At 37.4% G+C, this 23,200-nt stretch overlaps 1 protein-coding gene across 1 annotated transcript; it reads right to left on the bottom strand.

Annotated features, from left to right (window-relative positions):
• Positions 1-20,897: 20,897 nt before the first annotated feature.
• LOC139891263 (alkane hydroxylase MAH1-like) lies at positions 20,898-22,530 on the bottom strand. Its single transcript, XM_071874214.1, has one exon. It carries the CDS (start codon positions 22,519-22,521, stop codon positions 21,004-21,006), a length of 1,518 nt encoding a protein of 505 aa, XP_071730315.1. The 5' UTR covers positions 22,522-22,530; the 3' UTR covers positions 20,898-21,003.
• Between the last annotated feature and the right edge of the window lie 670 nt (positions 22,531-23,200).

Here is a 23,200-nt window from a genome sequence, read left to right as displayed (position 1 = left end):
GTGCTTAGACGATGTTGCTTCTGCTGTTAGAATTGTTGTCTTGGTGTTATAGACTTGCTGTTATGGACCTACTGTGTAAGATTTCCACTGTATTACTTAGAGATGTCTCAATCATGGAACTTTTCTTTTGCATTCGTAACTTACGTTATTTTCAAACAATGGCTTTGTAACGACCTTTAGGTCACGTACTTATGTTAACGCTTCTATTCATCGGAAGCACATTATCTTTTGTAAAATGCTATCTTTTTATGAATGCAAAACTGGTTTTCAAACAGCATATAGTGTTTGACCTTGTAATGATCCTGTTGTTGATGAACCGTACACGATGGTTTTGTATGGGGCGTCACATTTGGTATTAGAGCATTGATTGTAGGGAATTAGGTTGCATTAGTGAGTCTAGACCAGACCGAGTAGGATTCACTAATAGGACTAATCTACAACTTGCTCGTTTACTTGCTACTACTTACTTATACTGACGTATGATCTTGCTGCATGCTACTGCTTACCTTTACTGCTATGTGAACTTGCTGTATGCAATTTCTTATCCTCGTTACCACATGCTACTGTCTGCCTTTGATTGCATGTTACTTTTGTTTAATACTGTTACAATTGCCATGCTATGTACTGCTAGGATGTTGTAGTGCCTGATTACGTGCTTGCTATATGTCTTACTGACATGGAAAAAGTTATTTTTCCTTGTTCAAATGTCAGACATGCTGCCCATGACCTTTGACTTTGAGAGTGACTCAGATGCGTCTGCTACCTTGCCTACTATTGTTGCTGACTCACCACTACCCTTCGACGACTCTGGCGATTCGCCTTTTGGAGATAGTGGACTCATGCTTGACCTGATGGATGTCTCATACGGAGATGAGGATCCCGAGATAATTCCAGCACCACCCAGCCCTAGACTCCCGGAGCCACAACACCATTCCGGTGGTACTGTAATCCCTGGGGGAAATGGAGATGGTCCTTTCCGTAACGAGCATGGACATTGGGCTAGACGCACCGCTGATGGACGTATTGTACCGATTCCACCAGGCAGACATCGACTTATGACCACCGACCAAATGCTTTCTCCCGCCCGCGACAATCCTGCATTACCTTCCGACAATTCGGACGGATCATCATCCGACTACTCCAGCGAGGAGGATCCCGGGGAGGATTCTGAGGAGGACCCTGAGGAGGAGCCTGTGCAACCGCCCTCTACCCCGCTGAAGAAGCGGTATCATTTCGATGGTACTGTTATTCTAGGGGTTAACGGAGGAAGACCGTTCGTGGACGCACATGGAACAGTTGGTTAGGGTTACAGCCCATAAGTGGGTCGTACTGTATCCTGCCGATCCATTCGTGCGTAAGACTGCCCGCACTGTACCATCTACATCTGCATCATCTGGACCATCTGCACCATCTGCACCACCTGCCCCACCAGCATCCCCCGTCGTCGAGGAACTGATGAGGGAAGTGCATGCCCTCCGTGCTCAGGCAACTGAGCTCGAGGATCAGATGTCCCACCTGATGGACATCATTTACCCACCTTCGCCCTAGGACTATTGTATTAGATTTCCTTATGTATTCCGTTTGTAGTTTCCTGTTTTTCATTAATGTAATGTACGAACCTCATGCCATTATACGTAACTTTCTTATTATGAATGGAATTACTGTTGCTTAATTGTTGTACGGCGTTTTATTACATGTTGGTTTTTGTGCTACCTGCTGCTTATTGCCATGCTTAGTTTTCATGTGTTGTGTTGTTTCCGTACTATTTACCTTATGATATGACGTTACCGATTACCGGATTTTGACTTAAGTCGAAACTTTTGCTTGGAAGATCGATGGCTAACGGAAGAGGTCCGAGAGAAATCCCCACCACAGCTCAGATCGAGGAGATGATAGCTACTCGAGTAGCCGCGGCTATAGCGAATGCCAACCCTGCTCCAGCTCCACCACCTAACCCAGCTGTTCAGAACGGGTGTACTTACAAGGAGTTCCAGAGCTGCAAGCTCCACAATTTCAGTGGAACAGAAGGGCCAGTTGGACTGAAGAGATGGTTTGAGAAGTTGGAATCTGTGTTCCATGTGAGTAACTGCTCCGAGGGGAATAAGACTAAGTTCGCATCCTGCACTTTGTCGGATAGCCTTTTACTTGGTGAAATACGCTCGCCCAGGCGCGAGGAATTGACGAAGCTTATGCTACACCATGGGAAGAGTTTAAGAGTGCCATGATCGAGGAGTACTGCCCCAAAACCGAAATTCAGAAAATGGAAGCGGAGTTTTGGGAACTGAAAGTTGTAGGAACTGACCTTGATGGCTATAACCGAAGGTACTTGGAGTTAGCCCTGATGTGCCCCACAATGGTTACTCCGGAGTATAAGCGGATGGAGAGGTACCTGTGGGGACTCCCCAAGTACATTCAAGAAAATGTCACTTCATCGAAACCAGCAAATGTCCCGGAAGCTATGCGCATGGCGCACACCCTGATGAATCAAATTACCCGCCAAGAGCCAGAGAAGGCGAAATCAGAATTGGGAACTAGTAATGGGAAACGTAAGTGGGGCGGAAACAAGGGTACCCAAACCCTAGCTCAAACCCTAACTACAAAGGTACCCTTCCTCAGTGTAAGAGATGCTACAAGCATCATACCGGACAATGCAACGTAGTGTGTGAGAAGTGCAAAAGGATTGGACACATCGGCAGAGATTGTAAGAGCATCGCCCCAGTTGTGAGGACAAACCCAAATGGACCAAGGAAGTGCTATGAGTGCGGACAACAGGGCCACTTCAGGAATGAATGTCCCAACAAGAAGAAGGATGGTGGGCCAGCACGTGGAAGAGCCTTCAACATGAATGCAAGAGATGCCCGCGAGAATCCTGACTTGGTTACAGGTACATTCACTATCAATAACTAATTAGCTTCTGTTCTGTTTGATACTGGTGCCGATAGGAGTTATGTATGTAGACACTTTTGCTCTAAGATAGATTGGTCATTAGTACCTTTGGAGGAGAGTATGTTTATTGAGGTAGCCAATGGAAAACATGAGAAATTTGACCAAATTGGCCGAGGAGGTATTATCAACCTAGCCGGAGTGGATTTTGAGATTGATCTAATACCTATCAAGTTGGGAATTTTTGATGTGATAGTCGGTATGGACTGGTTGTCCAAGGTAAGAGCCGAAGTTATCTGTGGTGAGAAGATTCTTTGTATACCTCACGAAGATGGTGAGCCACTGATAGTTTATGGAGATAGATGTAGCCCGAAGCTGAACCTTATTAGTTGCTTGAAGGCACAAAAGGTTATGAAGAAGGGGCATTTTGCTATTCTGGCACATGTGAAGAAGCTAGAAGTTGAAGAGAAAAGCGTGGATGATGTGCGAATTGTGAACGAATTTTCCGACGTCTTTCCAGAGGAGTTGCCTGGATTACCGCTGCCGAGATCAGTAGAGTTTTAGATCGACCTAGTGCCAGGAGCTGCACCTGTAGCTCGCGCACCTTATCGACTTGCACCTTCTGAACTGCAAGAGTTGCAGAGTCAACTACAGGAATTGCTAGACCGAGGGTTTATCCAACCGAGTTCATCGCCTTGGGGTGCACCTGTTGCTGTTGATTTTTCTTTAGAATCATCATCTAGTCGAACAAGTACTCCAATTCAAATTTCCGATAATCCATTTTTTGAACCCGACTTCACAATTGAGAACCCGGAGGATATTCCAGGACAATTCCAAGATCCTGAACCACTAATCATTCCTCCTGAACCACAAACCGTTAAATCAGAATCTTCTAGTGATTCGGATTCAACAATTTCAAATATGGAAATAACGGAACCTCTAAGTATGGAAGATCGAATGAGAGCCACACGCACGGGCCAAGGTCACGCCATTATTAAACCAGATATTAATGCGCCAGATTACGAAATCAAAGGACAAATCCTACACATGGTAACTAATCAATGCCAATATAGTGGTACGCCAAAAGAAGATCCAAACGAACATCTTCGAACCTTTAATAGGATCTGTACTCTATTCAAAATCAGAGAAGTTGAGGATGAACAGATCTATCTCATGTTGTTTCCCTGGACTTTAGAGGGAGAAGTCAAAGATTGGCTAGAATCGTTACCCGAAGGAGCGATTGACACATGGGATGTCTTAGTTGAGATATTTATTAAAAGATTCTTTCCGGCATCTAAAGCCGTGAGACTTCAAGGAGAAATTGTTACGTTCGCACAAAAGCCAAATGAAAATCAAACTTGTATTTGTAATCTTCATGTAACTTGAAGATCAAGCTTCATGCTTCAAGGATCTTCATGAACAACCAAGATTCAAGCTTTCTAGCTTTGAATCTTCATTTCTTTTGTAGGATCTGGGTTTTCTAACTTATGATCTCATTATTTTGTTATAAAGGTCAAAACTTGTGTTTATGATCTTCATGTATCTTGAAGATCTAAGCTTTATGCTTCAAGATCTTCAAGAACACCAAAGATTCAAGCTTTTTAGCTTTGTAATCTTATAACTTGTGTGAAAAGGATCCAAGCTCTCTAGCTTAGGGTTCCATTACTTTGTTTGATTATATTATGTTCATACTTGTTTGATTGATGGAAAGTTTGTAGCTTTAGTTGTAAATAGAACTTGTATTTGTGTTAAGACTAAGAATATGATGTAACCTTGGTTCATCATCCTTCTAGAACTCTTAAGTGAGTTGTATTCTTACTTGGTCTTAACATATTGTGTGTTGATGGTTGAATCTTGGTCAAAGTGATGCTAACACATCAATGAGTTGTACACTTAAAGCTTACACGCATCAATGATGAGAACCGTGATGAGCATCAAGCACCAAGAACCCCACCGGAGCACTTGTTTGCTGTTTTTCGGGGTCTGATCAGACTCTTGGAGTTCTGGAAAATTTATTTTCAGATAGTTCGTTTCGAGTATATGACTTTTCATTTAGGCCTCGACTTAATCTGATATACGGTTTAGGATTTATAGCCTTCCGAAAGTCACTATGCCTTTGTAATGTTGTGCTGAAATTTCTGACCTACTCACACTTAAACCGTCGCCACGGTCAAACGAAGACGAGTTAGGTTCTGAAAATTGGTTGAAGGTTAGAGGACTCACATACGAATCCATAGCCACTGACTACGCGTCTTTTCAATTTGTATACAGGTCGTAACAGCTGTCCGAAGTCAGCCTTTTGTTTCGATCTCTATTCTTGTTAAACTTACCTTAGTTTTGATGAATGATGATGATAATGATGATGTTGATGATGACACTTAAACTTAATTCATGCATTTAAACTTATGGGGACAACATACTGACCTAGTGACCTTTTACTTAGATTGACGACCTTTCGGACCGACTTACTACCTGCATACGTTTCATATCGACTTTTACTGCTTATTCACTGTGAGTTATAGCATCCCTTATTACTTTTTACTATTTTTGGGACTGAGAATACATGCGCTTTTTACGTTTTACATACTAGACGTGAGTACTTAAACTTTACATATGTGTGGGTGATATAACGGCACAAAGATTCCCCTTAGCTCGGTAACGTTTAATCATTTGTTTCCTAACCGTGAACGCGAATCTTAGATATGGATCCATAGGGTTTCCTAACTGGACCATCCTTTTCTTGATGGTCCATTAGCAAGGACTTACTTCCGGTCATATGTCTCGAACATCCACTATCGAGATACCAGATTTGCGTGTTTTGAATGCCCTGCACAGTAGCTAAGAGATTAGTTCTTTTTGGGAACCCATCCAAGGATGGGTTCTGGAAGGGTCATCTTTGATGATCTCTTCCTGTCTGCTGGTTTGCTTGAAGAGGCAGCAGCATATGAGGTTAGGGTTAGAGTACAACGGTTAGCTAAGTGAAACTTGCTGCCACACTTGTAGCATTTTCTCACATTTGGTATCGGTGACTGGTCATATACTGAGTAAACGGGGGCAGTAAGATCAGGTCTGCTTTCAGATATGGCAGCTATGAGCTAGTCAAGCTTGACAGTCATTATCTCAGTGATAGATGACCCAGCACATGATTCCACAATTTGGTCCACTTTAGCTTTTCCCTTAAGAGCATCTTTTTTCTTAGAACCAGTACCATAATCATGATATACTGCTTTACCTTTGTTATTCGACGAGCCAGTGCGGGAAGTTACTGACCCGTCAGCTGATACCGGTCGACTAGTATGAATCTTGATTGCTGCCTTTGACTTGCCATTATTGTGTTTTGCTGGCTTGTCAGCAGCTACTGGTTGACCAGTACAATTTTCATCAGCTGGCTCAGCATTGGTGGAATTTAAACACGAAGGGGAATCAATTGATTTCGACTTTCTTTGATTGTTTTCAGTGATTTCCCTTTTAATGCTTCTTTCTTTTAGAGTCATATAGTAAATGCTTGAGGGATCAGTAGTTTCATCAATTGAAGTACTGGTTTCCTTGGATTTTACTTCATTCTACAAAATTTCTTTCATGGACAGTGGTGGGGTCTCTGTAGGTCTGACAAACTTATTTGTTAAGACCTTTTTACCCTTAACTATCTTAGCAAAAGTATTTGGCAAGACAGCTTCAGGATCAGTTTCAAGAATGGGGTCCATAAAAGTAACTTCTGCAAGAGCAGCAGCAGCAGCATAGTCACCAGCAAAGAAGGCTTCAACTTGGGCAGGCATCTGCTCATTTACACAATTAGCTGTGCGCTGAGCGGATGTACACCATGAAGCAACAACCTTTTTGAGGTCATTTAGCTGGTTCTTAACATCTGCTGCCTCAACGTGAAGGGACTTTAGAGCAAAATTTTGTTTTTCAAATTTTGAAATTTCATCCTTCAAGATTTTAATTTCATCAGTTTTGCTTTTAAGTTTATCATTTAAAGATTTGTTATCATTTTTTCAAAACTTCTTCACGTTTACTGCCTCTACATAGATCAACTCTTAGGTAGTCAAACATTTCCGCTTTTGCATCATCAGTATAAGTTCGAAAATTATTAACCTTATACAGCATTTCAGTTTTCCATTGAGATGAATCCTTTTTCAGGTCAGCTTCCCTCATATCAGACACAAATGTACTACCATTATCATCCTCATCAAACTCCTCGACCTCCTTGACCATCAAACATAGCTTTTTACCAGAAGTATAACCAGCATCATCATCATCAGTATTACTGTCAGAAGATGAAGAAGAGTTGGTTTCATCCCAGTCATGATGCTCGGAAACTAGAACCTTTTCTGGCTTCTTTCCCTTCTTATCAGTCTTTGCACTCTCCTTCATCTGAGCTTTCATAGCTTTGTACTTGTTCTTGTACTTATCAGCTTTTAAGAAAGAGTTAGTATGTGAGATTGAAGGTTTCCTGGACATGCATTCAGCAGCAAAATGTCCAACCTTCCCACAATTGTAACACTCAGATTTAGGACCTTTGACTGATTTGCTATTATACCTAGCACTCGGCTTCTTACTCCCTTTGTATGACTTGCTGGTTCTATTACAATTGAACTTTTTAAACTGCCTAGCCAGCAAAGCCATACCTTCAGCAAACCCTTCCATATCATTTTCATCATCACTGCTCTCTTCAGACCCAGTACCACTCTCCACATCATCTTCAGCTGACTCTTCTTCTGCTGTTAACTTTTGAACCAGTAAAGCCTTTTGAGCTTTCTTTTAGCAGCAGCAATAAGAGCAGTATCATCTGTTTTAGAAGATTTTGAAGTGGTGGGGGCAGACTTAAAGTTTTCTTTTAAGTTTAGTTCAAGTTTAGCTTCTGCCTTCTCATGGTTCCAAAGTGTACCATAGAGAGAAGACATGTTAAAGTTCTTTAAAGTCTGGGTGGTTTTTAGAGGGTCAGTCATAGGTTTCCATTTAGCAGACGGTGAGTCAATAAATTTGTTTACTTGTTCAAAATCAGTATATGTGATTTTCAAAGTAAGCAGGTCAGCAACTAAGGAGTTAAACCTAATGAAGGTTTGCTTAAGGGTCTCATTTTTAAAGGCAAAGAACATTTTATACTCTCTTTTCAAAGCAATAATCTTGTTCTGCCTAACATCATCCATGCCTTCATAAGTTACATCTTGATAGTCGAACATAAGCTTAGCATTCAGTTTTCCCTTAATCAGTTTGAACAGGTGGTTAGGTAATGTTATAGCTAACAGAGTTCTGATCTTAGGGTCAAGTCCAACACGACGTTTGTCCTCAGCATCCCATTTAGCTGGAGTGAGAACAACCTCTCTGCCAGGAATGGCAGGAGTGTCAATAGTAGCTGGAATACTATCAATAGTCTCAGTTGGGATAAACGGACCATCTGTGGCAATACCAGGCATGAGTTGGTCAATAGACTTCAGGTTAAGCATGAACCTTGCCTTCCAAGTTTCATACTCATCTTCATCAAATTTGGGTGGTCTATTGGATGAACCATTTTCAAGGTAAGCTGTATTTGAATATGCAGTCATGAGAGAATTCAGATCCAAGATATTAAATTATCAAAACTGAAGCTCTGATACCAGTTGTTGGTCCCTTGATAAACAACAAGAGTATTGTAGGGGGTGAATACAATTCTTTTAATTAACTTAACAGTTAAGACACAGTTTAGTATTCAAGCAAGTAAATTAAATAGAGTCAAAGGTAGTTTTTCAACGGTTTATTCTTTATTGATTAAATCACAAAGAATTACAACTATTCTCGGCAGAATGATAGTTGGTTGATACAGATTTACCTAAGTATAGCTACAAAGGGTGTTCTAAGCTATTACACGTTTTGGACTCTAAATAAACAAACCCACACTACTAGTTGTTACAATAGTGGATGCATTAATTTATAGTAGTCCTAATGACCGTGTAATTATTCTATTGTCTACTGGTACATAGGATGTCTGTACTTGTGGAGACAACTGCATCAGAGAGCGTGCTCTCCTCTTTCCTCTTTAGTAGCTATTTGCAGGAACACCACAATTCGGTTTGGCACCACTATTTGATTAAAATAAATAGAATGGTGTGTTCCCTAGGCGTTGACAAAGGATAACACATGTCTGCACATGCGTTAAACTTCTACATTCCCACGTAGTCTTGTAAGGTCACTTGTCAGCGGCCGACACGTGTCCTTTTCTGTTCAACTTTGTCTTTGACTTCTGTTGAATTGTACAATTGATGAAGACCACTCAGGAAACCACTATGCTTATAATGTAGCATAGTTGTCTTGTGTAGTAAGCTGCATTCTAGCTATGCTGGTTCTTCATTGCTGAGTCACTTTATATTCTTAAATTGCTGGGTACACATCCTGTGCTAATTTGAAGAATACTGTCTACCTTGTGCTGGTAGACTAGGCAGCATACTGAACACTTGACACAGCGAAATCTGTTGTCTATACATAAACAAATTTGTGCTGGCTGCACATAAAATTTTAGTGCAAATAGATTATGTTTTGTCATAATTAAATCCTTAATTATTTTGGGGACTCAACACCAAGTCCAAAGGCTACAAGTCATTCCGCCAAACTCAAGCAAATTCCTAGCATTCTAGTCTAGCTACTAGAAATCTCCAAGACATTCAACGAGTACCTATAAAAAGGTAAACAACGAGGGAGTAAGCATAAAGCTTAGTGAATGAAATAATTATACATATACATATATAATTCACTTACTTGCAATTACTTACACATACAATGCAAAACAACACATACAACGCTAGCACCACAAATATCATATAGTCACAATATAATATGCAAAATAAACAATCACACAATATCGTTAACCATACGCAATAATGTTATAAATCATATGATATAACATTATTCATCATATGTGGCCGATGAAAAGTGAATTCTTTTGGGTTGCACTTGCCCCATGTCACAACACAATCGTGGTGGACGAAAAGTGTATCCTTTCGGATAGCACTTACCACATTGCATCCCGTGATAGATGAAGAGTGAATCGTTACGGATATCACTCACCACATCAATCCCGTGACCGACGAAGAGTGAGCTCTCACGCTCGGACATCACTCGCCACATCAATCCCGTAGCCGGCGAAGAGTGAATCTGCACGCCCGGATATCACTCGCCGCATCACCTGCAAGCAAACATATTATATACACATACATATAATTATTCCACTCACCTTGGTTTGCACGCATAAGCCATGTATGTACAACCACCGTCATCGCATCCGAGCAAGTAATCACCTATATACATATAGGCATACAAACACACAAACGCCCATTCTCTCTAAGAGAATCCGACACCAACACTCTTAGCCAAGGGTTTCCACCTTGATCACTATAAACCCACCCATTTAGACAACTAGATGGACACAACCAAATTACCATTATGGGTGAAGAACCTACCTTAGGAACCACATTTAACCATATCTTACCTTGTTGGTTACACACAAAAACACGGTTTGATCCATCTGGGTGTGGAACCATATCAACGTACATGTTATTCCCAATATTTTCAAGACATATACCCTTAGGAGGTTGAGTGGCACTCGTCACATCATCAGAAGAGCGTTTCGATTGGCCTGCACCCAACAAAATCAAAACAAAGTTGTTTTGGCACATATCAGGCCCATAAACAGCTAAATCCCATTTAGTTTTTCTACTGCAGTCAAGCAAATGACATGACCATATCCCAAGTTAAGTTCTTGCATATATATCGACAAAAAATTGCTATTACTAACAACTGACCTGTTTTGCTGAGAAAATTCTCGTTTATTCCAGTGTCATCTTTGATGAATGAAAGTAGCATAGTATAAGTATTACTATCTCAATTACACTATAGTTTTAACCAAACTTTTAGAAGCATGTTTAGAGAGAATCACTTTTTTAGTATCAACAAATAACAAGTGAAATATCATTTGAATCATTTATGATAAACATAGAAATGGTGAAAAAAACAATCTAGCACACAAGTAGACAATGCTTATCAGTAGCAATTCTTATTCTTATTACATCTAACAAACCCAATTGACCATGAAAAAGGTAACTTTAAATGAGTCGTTGTACTACTAACCCTAAATTGAATTTCGATATACACATTCATCGTTGTACAATAAGAACCCTAAATCATTAAATCATAACAAAAATATTATAACAACTAACCTTTGTTTTTCAAATTAATGATGATGATACAGCAAAGATTGACCCACCAACCTTGTATCTATAAAGATCAAAATTAAAAACTTCAAAATCAACTAACAACCCGAAATGACCATGAAAAAATTATCTGTAAATGAGTCGTCGTACTACTAACCCTAAATTGGCTTTCGATGGGGGTAGTGTTTGTCAATAGTTTAATCCAATGGTCAAGATTAAGTATTTTGAATTTAATATATACGGAGTATGTCAATTAAACTTTTCTTATAATGTATAGTATAGATATAGATATAGATAGATAGATATAGATAGATAGATAAATTATTTATGGGAGAAAATGACTACATGTGCCGGCCAACATAGTGAGTAGCCCAAAGTAATAATACTCCATTTCTCAAACCTCAAAGAGCTCTTTACCAATAATTTATGACCAAAGAGAAATGATATGGCCACATATATTTTACAAATAAATTCTCACAAACTGACTTGGCAAGGTGAGGTGGACATCCATGTCATTTGATAACTACCTCCATATAATTTAGAAAGATTGGTATTTATTAAATTTTCTCTCTCCAAAAAAAAAAAAAAAAATACTGTAACTTTTTTGCTCTTCTCACGTATTTTTCCTCACTTTCTTTATAGTTTATAACTAGTGATGAGGTAATTGGGCCAAGGCCCAAGTGTTTGCGCTGCTGCCACTGCTGCCTATATTTGTTGACCAAACTATTAAACGACATTTAAGGGATCAAAACGACAAACCCCTCTTTCCCAATTATTAGTATTAAAAAATCAGTTGGCGTCAAGTTTTTATCTATTAGTCATTCATCTTTCAATTTATTAGGAGTAGTAGAATACTGTATACAAATAGGACAAACTGTAATGTGTAAACTATTAAAGGCTTAAAGCCGACAATAAAGCAAAACAAATAGCTTTTGTTTGCTATCGACTTCATTAATCTATCAACCGTTATGGATTAAAGCAATGCTTGTAAAGTCGTAAAATAACCTTAATAAACATATATGAATATGAATATGAATATGAATATGAATATGAATATGATTAATGAAGCTAGCAATAATATGCGATATTGATAAGAATGGCTTAATTATTAAAGTTAATGATTTTAGTCTGCATCTTCATCAAGTTTTTAAGTACTGTTTAGCTTGTAATTTGTACAGGGTCGTATTCCAAAAAAATTATAGTTTTAGGAGTTAGAAACCCATTTGATGGATCTCTCCTAGGTGCAGCATAGTTTTTGTTACACAATTTACGTGTTCTCTCAATTTTTGTTCCTTTGAAGCTTACCTATCAATATCTAATTGATTCGCCATAATTTGATTCTTTTTCCTGATCATAAGTTTTGATTCTATAATGAGCCAATATATATATAAAAGTTCGTACGTTTCATTACTTTTTTTTTGTCAAAAACAAGTTCACCTTTTTTTTTACTGGAACTATCTTTTGAATAAGAAGGGGTTATTTTAGTAATGTTATCATTATTGTTAGAATTATATGTTGGGAAAAATAGAAATAATAATCTGATGAGTCAAAAGTGTTTTGCAGATTTTAGAGTCTGAAGGTTTAGAGTCTAAAGTTGCAGACTCTGGAATTGCTGGAGTAAACGTTTGAAGATTTCTTGAAGCACAAGCCATAGAATATTCTGGAGATATGCTTGTTATTTAAGAAGATTTATTTTGAAGATTTGATTTTATCTCCAGAATTTACTTCCTAGTTATTAGAAAATTTGGTTTGTTTTTAGTTTATCTTTTCCATATTTATAGCTAAGTAGTTTTGGAAACCAAATCTCCAGATTTTGTTTTTATTTATATAAATAGGGACGTATGGTTCATTTGATAGATGCACTTTTTCACGATTAATATCATTTGTCTTCTATTCTATAATCGTGTTCTCTCATTCTCTGTATTATTAATTCTTATTTATTGTTTGAGTGAGAGTCTGGTGTTCATAGATCAAATACTGTGAACTAATAACTGGTATCAGAGCGGAAAAGGTGTAAATCCTATCTCGGTGATCTTTAAAACGATCCATATTTTTCTTATCAGTACTATTACTACTCCATATATGGCTGTAATTGAAAGGGATGGTGGTTCTAGCAAGTTTGAGGAAGATCTGAAAGCTGTTGAGATGATGGATAAGGACTCTACTTGCAATAAAGCTTCTGCCTATAAGGTACACAACTTTGTGAATTATCTTAATAATGAAAAAGTGAGAATGTTTCAGTACTTGTTGCTTGACTTTAAGTGGTGTTTAGAAGATATTGATAGGTTAAGAACACAAATTTTTGATCTTAAAAATGTCATCAAAGACAAAGATGCTGAAATTAAAGACTTAAAAAAATATGAGGTTGAACTTGACACCTATAAAATGGCATACACAGAAGAAACTAAAAGATTAAATACTGAATTAGGAAGATCAATGAAAAGGTCAAAACACTATGAATCAATTTGTAAATCTTGGTGTGTATCTTCCAAAAAGAATTCTGATGCTATTGCCAAACAAATTCCAAATGATGTCAAAGCTATACTAGGTGAAAACTACATATTAAATAATAATGTGGAAGTTGATCCAAGTGTATTCAAACCTGACATTCTACCAAACACTTTCGTAAAATTTGATGGTGACAAAAAGATTTTAACCAATGCTTTTGTAAGGTCATTAGATCCAGTTGAATCTTCTGAGACTATAATACTTGAGAGTAAAAATCCATTAGAGTCTGAACTTTTGAAACCTTCAGACTCTAGCATTTTAGTCTCTCAAGATAACATTGTATGTTCTGACCTAGAGTCTGACACCCAAGAGTCAAGTTACAATAATAACTCTGAATCATCCTCTGAGACTGACACTTGTCCAGATCCAAAAGTGTTAACTAAAAGAAGGTCAAAGTCAAAACAAGCTAAGACTATTCAAAAACTCAAAAAGAAAATTTCAAAACTCAATGAAAAAATCAAGAGTCAAGAAAAACCTTCAGTTAAAAGAACATCTTGTTTTCCTGAGAAAATTAAGAAGATATGGAAACCTAAAGCTTGTGAAAATAAAGGTGTTTTGAAAACAGTAAAGAAAAAGTTGATCTGGATTGGAAACAAAGCTTTTGTCTGGAGAGTGAAGAGCACTCCAACTGAACCCACTGAAAAGTGGGTTCCCCTTAAAAACTAACCATTTTCTTTTATTTTGTGTCTTGTGTAACAGGGTAACATGTGGTATTTGGATAGTGGTTGCTCAAGACACATGATTGGATGCAAAGAGCATCTTGTAGGGTTTGTTGAAGAAAAAGGTCCTTCTGTAAGATATGGTGATAATTCAGTTGCAAAGACTATTGGTTATGGTACTGTTAAAGGTGGAAGTGTTTCATTTAAGAAAGTTGCTTTAGTTGAAGGGTTGGAGCATAATCTGCTAAGTGTGAGTCAAATTGCTGATGAAGATTGTGAGATCAGATTAAGAAAGAAACTGGTATTTTTTATGATCCTAAAGGAAGACCAACACTTGTAGCCTGGAGATTTCAAAATGTGTATATGCTGGATTTAGATTCTGTTGATGCTGGAAAAGAAACATGTTTATACTCTCAGACTGTTCCTGAACTTAATTGGCTCTGGCACAAAAGGTTATCTCATCTCATTTTCAAAAACATTAATGAGCTTTCCAAAAAGAAGCTTGTAAGAGGTTTGCCTCAACAACCTTTCAAGAAATATAAGCCTTGTTCTGCTTGTATTATGGGTAAACAGACCAAAGCAAAGTTTCCCTCAAAAACCCTAGCTACTATAAGTGATCCACTTCACATGCTTCACATGGATCTATTTGGTCCAATGAACACTAGTAGTTTGGGTGGGAAAAGATATACTCTGGTGATTGTTGATGAGTATTCTAGATTTACATGGGTTATTTTCTTAGCTGCAAAAAGTGATGCTCCTGAAGAAATCATCAATTTGATCAAGAGAGAGCAGGTGAAAAAGGGTGTTCTTGTCAAACAGTTGAGAAGTGATCATGGTACTGAGTTCAAAAATGTCACTTTAATTGATTTTTGTGTGGAGTCTGTAATTGGTCAAAATTTCTCTGCTGTTAGAACTCCACAACAAAATAGAGTTGCTGAAAGAAGAAATAGAACACTTATTGAAGCAGCTAGAACCATGCTATGTCAATCAAATGTTGCCCTAAGGTTCTGGGCTGAAGCTGTCAATACAGCATGTTACACTCAAAATATATCCTTGATTGTGAAGAAACATGGCAAAACTTCTTATGAGTTATATCACAAAAAGGTGCCTACTATTCATTATTTTCATGTATTTGGGTGTAAGTGCTATATCTTGAATCAAAGGGATCAGTTTGATAAAATAGGCCAAAGTCTGATGAAGGTATTTTTATGGGATACTCTTCTGTATCTAAAGCTTACAGAGTATTCAAATAGAGGAGAATGAAGATTGAAGAATCCATTAATGTTTCTTTTAAAAGTTCTTTAGAAATGGATCAGTCATTCAGGATTGAACTATCTGCACTTGGTGAATTGTCAAATTTGATTTTAGGGAATAGTGTTCAGACTCTGGATTCAGAGTCTGAGTCAGATGAACCAAATTTTTCTAGTTTGAGAAATGAAGTTGCAGATAATACTCTCACAGAAGAACCTCCTCCCGAAGATGAATCTGTTGTCAATCAAGAAATTGAACAGCCATCAAATACCACTTTGGATCTCATTGTTCCTATTAGAAAAGAAGAACCTCCACAGGAAGATGAACCTATAGTCAATCAAGAAAGTGATCAGTCATCAAATACTACTTTGGATCTCACTGTTCCTACTAGGAAATCATCTAGAAATATAGTTCCTCCAAAGCATCTTAAGGACTATGTTGTGGATCCTACAGGTTTGCCTAAGCCTAGTTCTTCTTCTCAGACACCTGTGTCTAACTTTGCTACAGCAAATTTTTGCTTCTTTTCAAGTTTTCTCTCACTGATTGAGCCTAAAGAAGTAGATGAGGCATTGGTTGATAATGACTGGGTTGAGGCTATGACTGAAGAATTGACAGAATTTGAAAAAAATGATGTATGGGAATTGGTTCCAAAACCTGATGGTAAAACTGCAATTGGCACTAAATGGGTTTACAGAAACAAGGTTGATAAAGATGGTGTTGTGATCAGAAATAAAGCAAGATTGGTTGCTCAAAGGTATAGACAAGAAGAAGGAATAAATTATGATGAGACTTTTGCTCCTGTTGCTAGAATTGAAGCTATTAGACTGTTTCTGACATATGCTGCACACAAAGATTTCAAGGTGTTTCAAATGGATGTAAAGAGTGTTTTCCTGAATGGTAAATTGCAAGAAGAGGTGTATGTGAAACAACCTCCTGGTTTTGTAAGTAAGAAATTTCCTAAGCATGTTTACAGATTGAAGAAAGCATTGTATGGTCTGAAGCAAGCTCCCAGAGCCTGGTATGATACCTTGTCAACATTTCTTCTAGAAAAGAATTTTTCTAGAGGAGCCATTGACAAGACTTTATTTATCAAAAAAGACAAAGGTGATGTGTTACTTGTTTAAATTTATGTTGATGACATTATTTTTGGGTCTACTAATCCACACTTAAGAAAATAGTTTTCTGACATTATGTCTGAAGAGTATAGAATGAGCAATTTATGTACTTTAAACTATTTTCTTGGGTTGCAAATTAAACAGAGTTCTGATTGCATTTTTATTAACCAAAGTAATTATATTTCTGACATGTTAACTAAGTTTGGTTTTAAAAATTGTTCTACTTTAAGAACTCCAATGAGTGTTTCTGAAAAGCTTGATAAAGATGAATCTGAAAAACTCACTTGTCAATCAACCTATAGAGGTATGATTGGATCTTGGCTATATGTAACTGCCAGTAGACCTGATATAATGTTTGCTACATGTCTTTGTGCAAGTTACCAATCAGATCCTAGGGAGTCTCATTATAAAGCTGTGAAAAGAATTTTTAGGTACTTAAAAGGTACCCCTAACCTGGGTCTTTGGTACTCCAAAGACTCGGGGTTTGATCTAATTGGTTACACAGATGCAGACTATGCAGGTTACAAATTAGACAGAAAGAACACTTCTGGTGGATGTCAATTGCTAGGTAGAAAATTGGTCAGCTGGACTAGTAAAAAGCAGAATTCTGTGGCCACGTCCACAGCAGAAGCTGAATATGTTGCTGCAGGAAGTTGTTGTGCTCAATTACTATGGATGCAACATCAACTTTTGGATTTTGGGTTAACATTGACCAAAACTCCAATAATGTGTGATAATGAGAGTGCTATTGCTATTACTGAGAATCCAGTGTTTCACTCCAGAACCAAACATATTGAAATCAGGCATCATTTTATAAGGGATTGTGTTGAAAAGGGCAAAATGTTTTTAAAGCATATTGGCACTAAGGATCAATTGGCAGATATTTTCACTAAAGCACTTCCTGAGGAAAGACATTTCTATCTTCTTGGACAACTTGGAATGTTAAATCCATCTGTTGAAATGTTGTCCAGTGATGATATTTCTTGAGTCTGAATTATTTTCTTAGAGTCTGGGTGACGTAATATTGTTCAGAGTCTGGGAAAGTTTACTCAAGTGTATTTTTGTGTGTAAATTTGTTTCCTTCTTTAGTCAAATAAAGTTTTTTTTTAAATTTCGTTTTTAGGTTAAATTTTTGTTTTCTTTATTCTATTTCCTAAAATAAAAGGGTCAAATTCGATATTAATGAAGGGAGTTAATGGTAACTTTTTGAAAATTTTTGTCAGGAGTATTAATTTGATAATGATTGTGTCAATCTTTTTGATAACTTTCTGTTATGATGCATTGGGTCAATCTTGACCATGCAGACCAACCTGCAGATTCTGAGCAATCGAAGTCTGAGTTGTTACCCCAGAATTGAATTGAATTGATTGTACAAATTGCCATTCTCGAGTATCTTTTCCGCCCTACACCGACACCGGGTTTAGTTGGCTCGGCAATTTTACTCGACGTGTGGTTGTTTCGAAACAGGGAACAACTTTGAATACACAAGCTTGTAACCCGCGGATGAATCGCACACTAGAGCCTTATTGGGGCTAAAACCAGTAACGAGAGCCTTTTTGGTGATGTTCCACAAACAGAGCAGGCTGAAGACATGGGTGAGGAAATCCCACCTCACTCTAACCCATCTTCACCCACTGCTGCTGAGCAAATTATCCACTCAACCCACCTTATGAACCCACCAGTTCATACTGAGAATACCACCATATCTACAAAATTAGATTCTACAGCACTTGTGAATTCACCTCAAAAATTCACTAGGAAAAGTGATGCACGTACAATTCCACCACCTCTGCTAGAGGTTGGTGAGAAGAGTGCTTTAACCCAGCCTGAACCTGGTAGGTTAGTTAGCTTGGATACCCACACTACAGTCACTGAGAAAACCCACTCAGTTAACTTACATGAAGAAGTTCCAATCCTGGACTCAAATAAACAAATTCAACAGCCTACTGCAATGACCAAGCCAACTGCTACCCCAGACTTAAGTCTGCCACTACTCACTCTAAATATTCCATCCTTACACTTACTTGCACAGGCTGCCAATATCACACTCATGTCACAGGGTGAGATACAGGCCTCAAAATCTTCTATGACTAAGGATCAGCTTTCTTTACAACAGGAAGACTGTGAGAACATACCAACCCTACCCTTATCTTCTGGCACTACTTCTCAGACTGAAGCACCAGTCACCATGGTTGGCCTACATCAGGCTTTGACCAAGTTGACTAAGGAGTTTTGATGACAAGCTCTCTGGTGTGCAGTCTAAGATTAATAATCTTAACTTTAATAATAATTTTGTTTCCAAAGATGAGCTGTTGGAGGTAAGGAGGTTGGTTGGGGATATGCAGGGGTTGACTAGTACAGGTGGTTCAGGGTCTGAAAATTAATCACAGGTTGGCTGAGCTGGAGAGAAGGATGATTGGTGTTGATGAACTGAGACAATGTTTTACTAGGCTTGCTTCTGATATTTGTTCCCTCAAGAATCAACAGACTGAAATTTGGAAGGTCATATCTTCTCTGCCTTTAGATGATGTCAAAAAGGGAGAGAAAAGAAAGAGGTCAGATGATGCAGGTACAGGTACTGCAGATGCAGGTTTTGCAAGTGTTGAGGGGGAGAAATCAAAGAGAGCTCAAATTGAGGGGGAGCATCAGGTTGAGGGGGAGAATATAATTGATAGAGGTGTTGGTGATACTCAAATGGTTGGTGGTGTTGTTGATATTTAGGGAAGTTCTAGTGCTGTTGTGGTTGCTGCTATGCAAGGAGATTAAGAGTTAAATTGAATCAAATTGTTTGATTGGGTTTTTGTGAGTGGAAAGACATAGCTGTGTGTATCCAGAAGTATACAGATGATCAAGTTATTGTGCAAGAAGTGTTGAAGAGAGGTTATATGCTGGTACATTTGGTATTTGAAGAAGGGTTTATAAGTTTTAAGGATTATGAGGTATTTTATGGAATGTTTATGAAGGAGAGAAGAGCTAAGGGACATGTTGAAAGGTATGTTGTTCCTGAACATTTAGAGTTTGTTGATGATAAGTATGTTGAGTATTTGGATGCTTTGATGATCAAGACAAATGAAAATCAAAGGATGTTAATTATGTGTGATCAGTTTGAAGGGGCTAGCATTGATATGTTGATCAGTTTACTGTCCAGATGTAAAACACAGCAGACAACTCCTTTCAGGGTGCAGTTGTTAAAACACTTGCATAGCAAGCTGAGCATGTTGAAGAAAATTTCTCATATGAAGGGCAAGTGCAAGCTAATTGAAAGGGAGTATGCAAAGATGTTTGTTTAGGAGTACAGGTTGTTTTGACATCATCAGATAGGGGGAGATTGTTGGGAAAAATAGAAATAATAATCTGATGAGTCAAAAGTGTTTTGCAGATTTTAGAGTCTGAAGGTTTAGAGTCTGAAGTTGCAGACTCTGGAATTGCTGGAGTAAACGTTTGAAGATTTCTTGAAGCAAAAGCCATAGAATATTCTGGAGATATGCTTGTTATTTAAGAAGATTTGTTTTGAAGATTTGATTTTATCTCCAGAATTTACTTCCTAGTTATTAGAAAATTTGATTTGTTTTTAGTTTATCTTTTCCATATTTATAGCTAAGTAGTTTTGAAAACCAAATCTCCAGATTTGGTTTTTATTTATATAAATAGGGACGTATGGTTCATTTGATAGATGCACTTTTTCACGATTAATATCATTTGTCTTCTATTCTATAATCGTGTTCTCTCATTCTCTGTATTATTAATTCTTATTTATTGTTTGAGTGAGAGTCTGGTGTTCATAGATCAAATACTGTGAACTAATATTATATCATAGCTTAAACCAAAGGGCTTCTGACCTAGTGGTATTAAAAGAACCGATCAATATTGAGAACGGATCAACCTTATCAAGAGAACTGATCAACATTGAGGTTGTGAGAGTCCTAAATAAAAAGAGTGTGTTTGTTGCTCCAAACATGATTATAGCTTAAAAGAAAAAGTTCTTTGTTACGAATTTATAGCGAAAATGTACACAGCCCCATAGTCATACCACCGATAATTGTAAATGGGGTGTCCTATGAATAAAGTGGGATCACATATGTTCTCTAACCGTGTTAAGTTCCATCCAAGTTCCGTTTCGTATGAATTTTCTGTTGTGTCAAGATTTTGATCCCCTGTTTTGACTCGTGAAAACACCTACCTTATGTTGCAGACGTATAATTCTTTTAACGATGCTAGGAGATTTCATGGTTCTAAATTATACATGTATTATTTTAAGGTATATATTAACTCATCTCATAAGGAATTATTTACCACAAATTATTCATTAAAACATACACAATGAACTAATGATCATATCATATAACTCACCAAAATAACCTTGGTAAATTTATATTTTATATATAGTCATCAAAACACTACTAATTAGCAACCTTGATTGTTGTTGTTGTTGTTGATAGGAAGGAGTCTTACCTTCAACCCATATTTCATTTGTAGCATGATAGATTCACTTGGAGTAACCTTTTGACCCTTCACCACTTCAACATGATAATGATAAATGATTGCAGATGCCACCATTTTCATTTGAACAAAACTCATTTCTTTCCCTAAACACGTCCTCGGCCCAGCATTAAACGCGGTGAACTTAAAAGACGGTTCGTGCTTAATCCCTCCACCTGGTTCAAACCATCTCTCCGGCTTAAACTCCATGCAATCCTCACCCCATATTCTTTCCATTCTCCCCATCGAATAAAACGATAGAACGATTCTAGCGTGCTTATTTGCAACATGACCACTTGGAAGAACATCATCCTCTACGGGTGATTTATGCTCTATACCAAGAGGAGGGTACAATCTTAATGTTTCACATATACTTCCATGAAGATAAACTAGTCCACCCAAATCTTTTACACCCAAAGTGTTCCATTTTCTACCGCCAAGTTTGTTTTCAACCTCTTCTCGAATCTTCCTCTCTACGCTCGGATGTTGAGCAACGAGATAAAAGAACCAAGAAAGAGTTGCACTTGTGGTGTCTCTTCCTGCAAGCATTAAATTCAATACGGTTTCTTTTGCAAAATGTTTCGAGTTTTTTGAATTACCAATTTTTGCTTCGTAACATCTAATCAAGGATGTTAACAGCACGCTACCCTCTTCACCATAAACCTCTTTTAGTGACAAGCATTTGTATATAAATTCATCAAAATTTATTAAAGCTTTTTTCAGAATCTTCTCTGTTCCTAATCCAAATCTCTTTTGCAACTTCCAAAGTTTTTCGGGCACTACATGTCTCCACATAACCGCTTCTTCGATCTCCGTGAACGCCCTTTCGCATGGGATGTGGGGTAGATTGAGGGACAAGCTTTCAGGATCATAATTTAAAAGTAGTACACATGTAGCATCAAAAGTGAACCTTTGAAGCACTTCTTGCAAATCAATTTCTTGATGACGAGAAGCGAATAAATCAAAAATGGGAAAAAGTGCTTTCTCAATTTTGTTTCGTGTATTTGTTTCGAGTAGAGTTAAGAAGTCATGATGTTTAAATAAAGATACTAACAATGTTTTCCTATGAAATTCCCATAATTCGTGGTCCGAGTTAAAGACACCCTCTCCTAGGAAATCGAAGATTTCATGATACTCGGGGCCTTTCGGATAGTTATGAAAGTTTTTGCTTAAAATGTGGTTTATGTTGGCAGGATCAGAGGTAACTAGCATGTTCATATTTGTAAACCAAGGACCTTTGACTAAAAGAGTACCACTATGCAGTTTGAGATTATAAGTGGCGAAATCATAAATTCGATGACGGTTCAAGACTATATCGGGCGCCATGCCGACAATAGGCCAATTAGTTGCAGTAAAAGACTTCCTTCTGTGAATAAACATGGCAAATGAGATTAACAAGACAATGAAAATGAAAAACATGTTAGAGAATTGGAGGGGTATCATGGGAGAGTATAAAACACTATTTTGATTAACAAGATACATGTAGATAGATGTACATAATGGGTTTCACATTGTTATGTTTGATAGTTTGATATTTTGATGATAAGATTGTGTGTTTAAATTTCTTTGTATTGTAGGAGTCTTGATGGAAAGGAAATTGATCACTCAACCTGATCAAATCAATGTCATATTGTGGTTATCATGTGTAGAAATTTTAGCCTAAATTGCATGTGAAACACATGTTGATGTATGCATGTTTGATTTCCGTTTTAAAGTTGATACAATTGTTTAATCTAACTTGTAACTGATCAAAAGCAATGAGCTATATTACTCACCAGAGTTACCTGAGCTTTCACCTCTCAACTTTAATAATTTCCATGTGTCAGTTATTCTGAGTTTTTAATATTTTTTCCCCCAAAATCTATTAAGAAAAACTTGTTTAACAATCTATGGATTTGTCACATAACATCATATCGATTATGATATTAAATTTGATATTTTATATAAATATACTAATTTTATATTGCACGGAAATAAATTGATGTTTTTATTATTCATTTTAGAGGAATATTCATTTGAGTCCATAAATTAAGTTGAGAATCAAGGGACCAATGAGAGTGCGACATGTGTCGCGAAAATCACATGTGATTGAAAAAAAAATTCAAAAATTTTTTTTTTGAAA

This window comes from Rutidosis leptorrhynchoides, chromosome 2, assembly GCF_046630445.1.
Source record: "Rutidosis leptorrhynchoides isolate AG116_Rl617_1_P2 chromosome 2, CSIRO_AGI_Rlap_v1, whole genome shotgun sequence".
Lineage (NCBI taxonomy): Eukaryota > Viridiplantae > Streptophyta > Magnoliopsida > Asterales > Asteraceae > Rutidosis > Rutidosis leptorrhynchoides.
Note: the sequence above shows the minus strand (reverse complement) of the source record. Positions and strands in the feature narration are given on the sequence as shown.

Excerpts from the sequence above, each read along its gene's own strand:
- LOC139891263 (XM_071874214.1), bottom strand. The coding sequence starts at position 22,521 with ATGATACCCCTCCAATTCTCTAACATGTTTTTCATTTTCATTGTCTTG.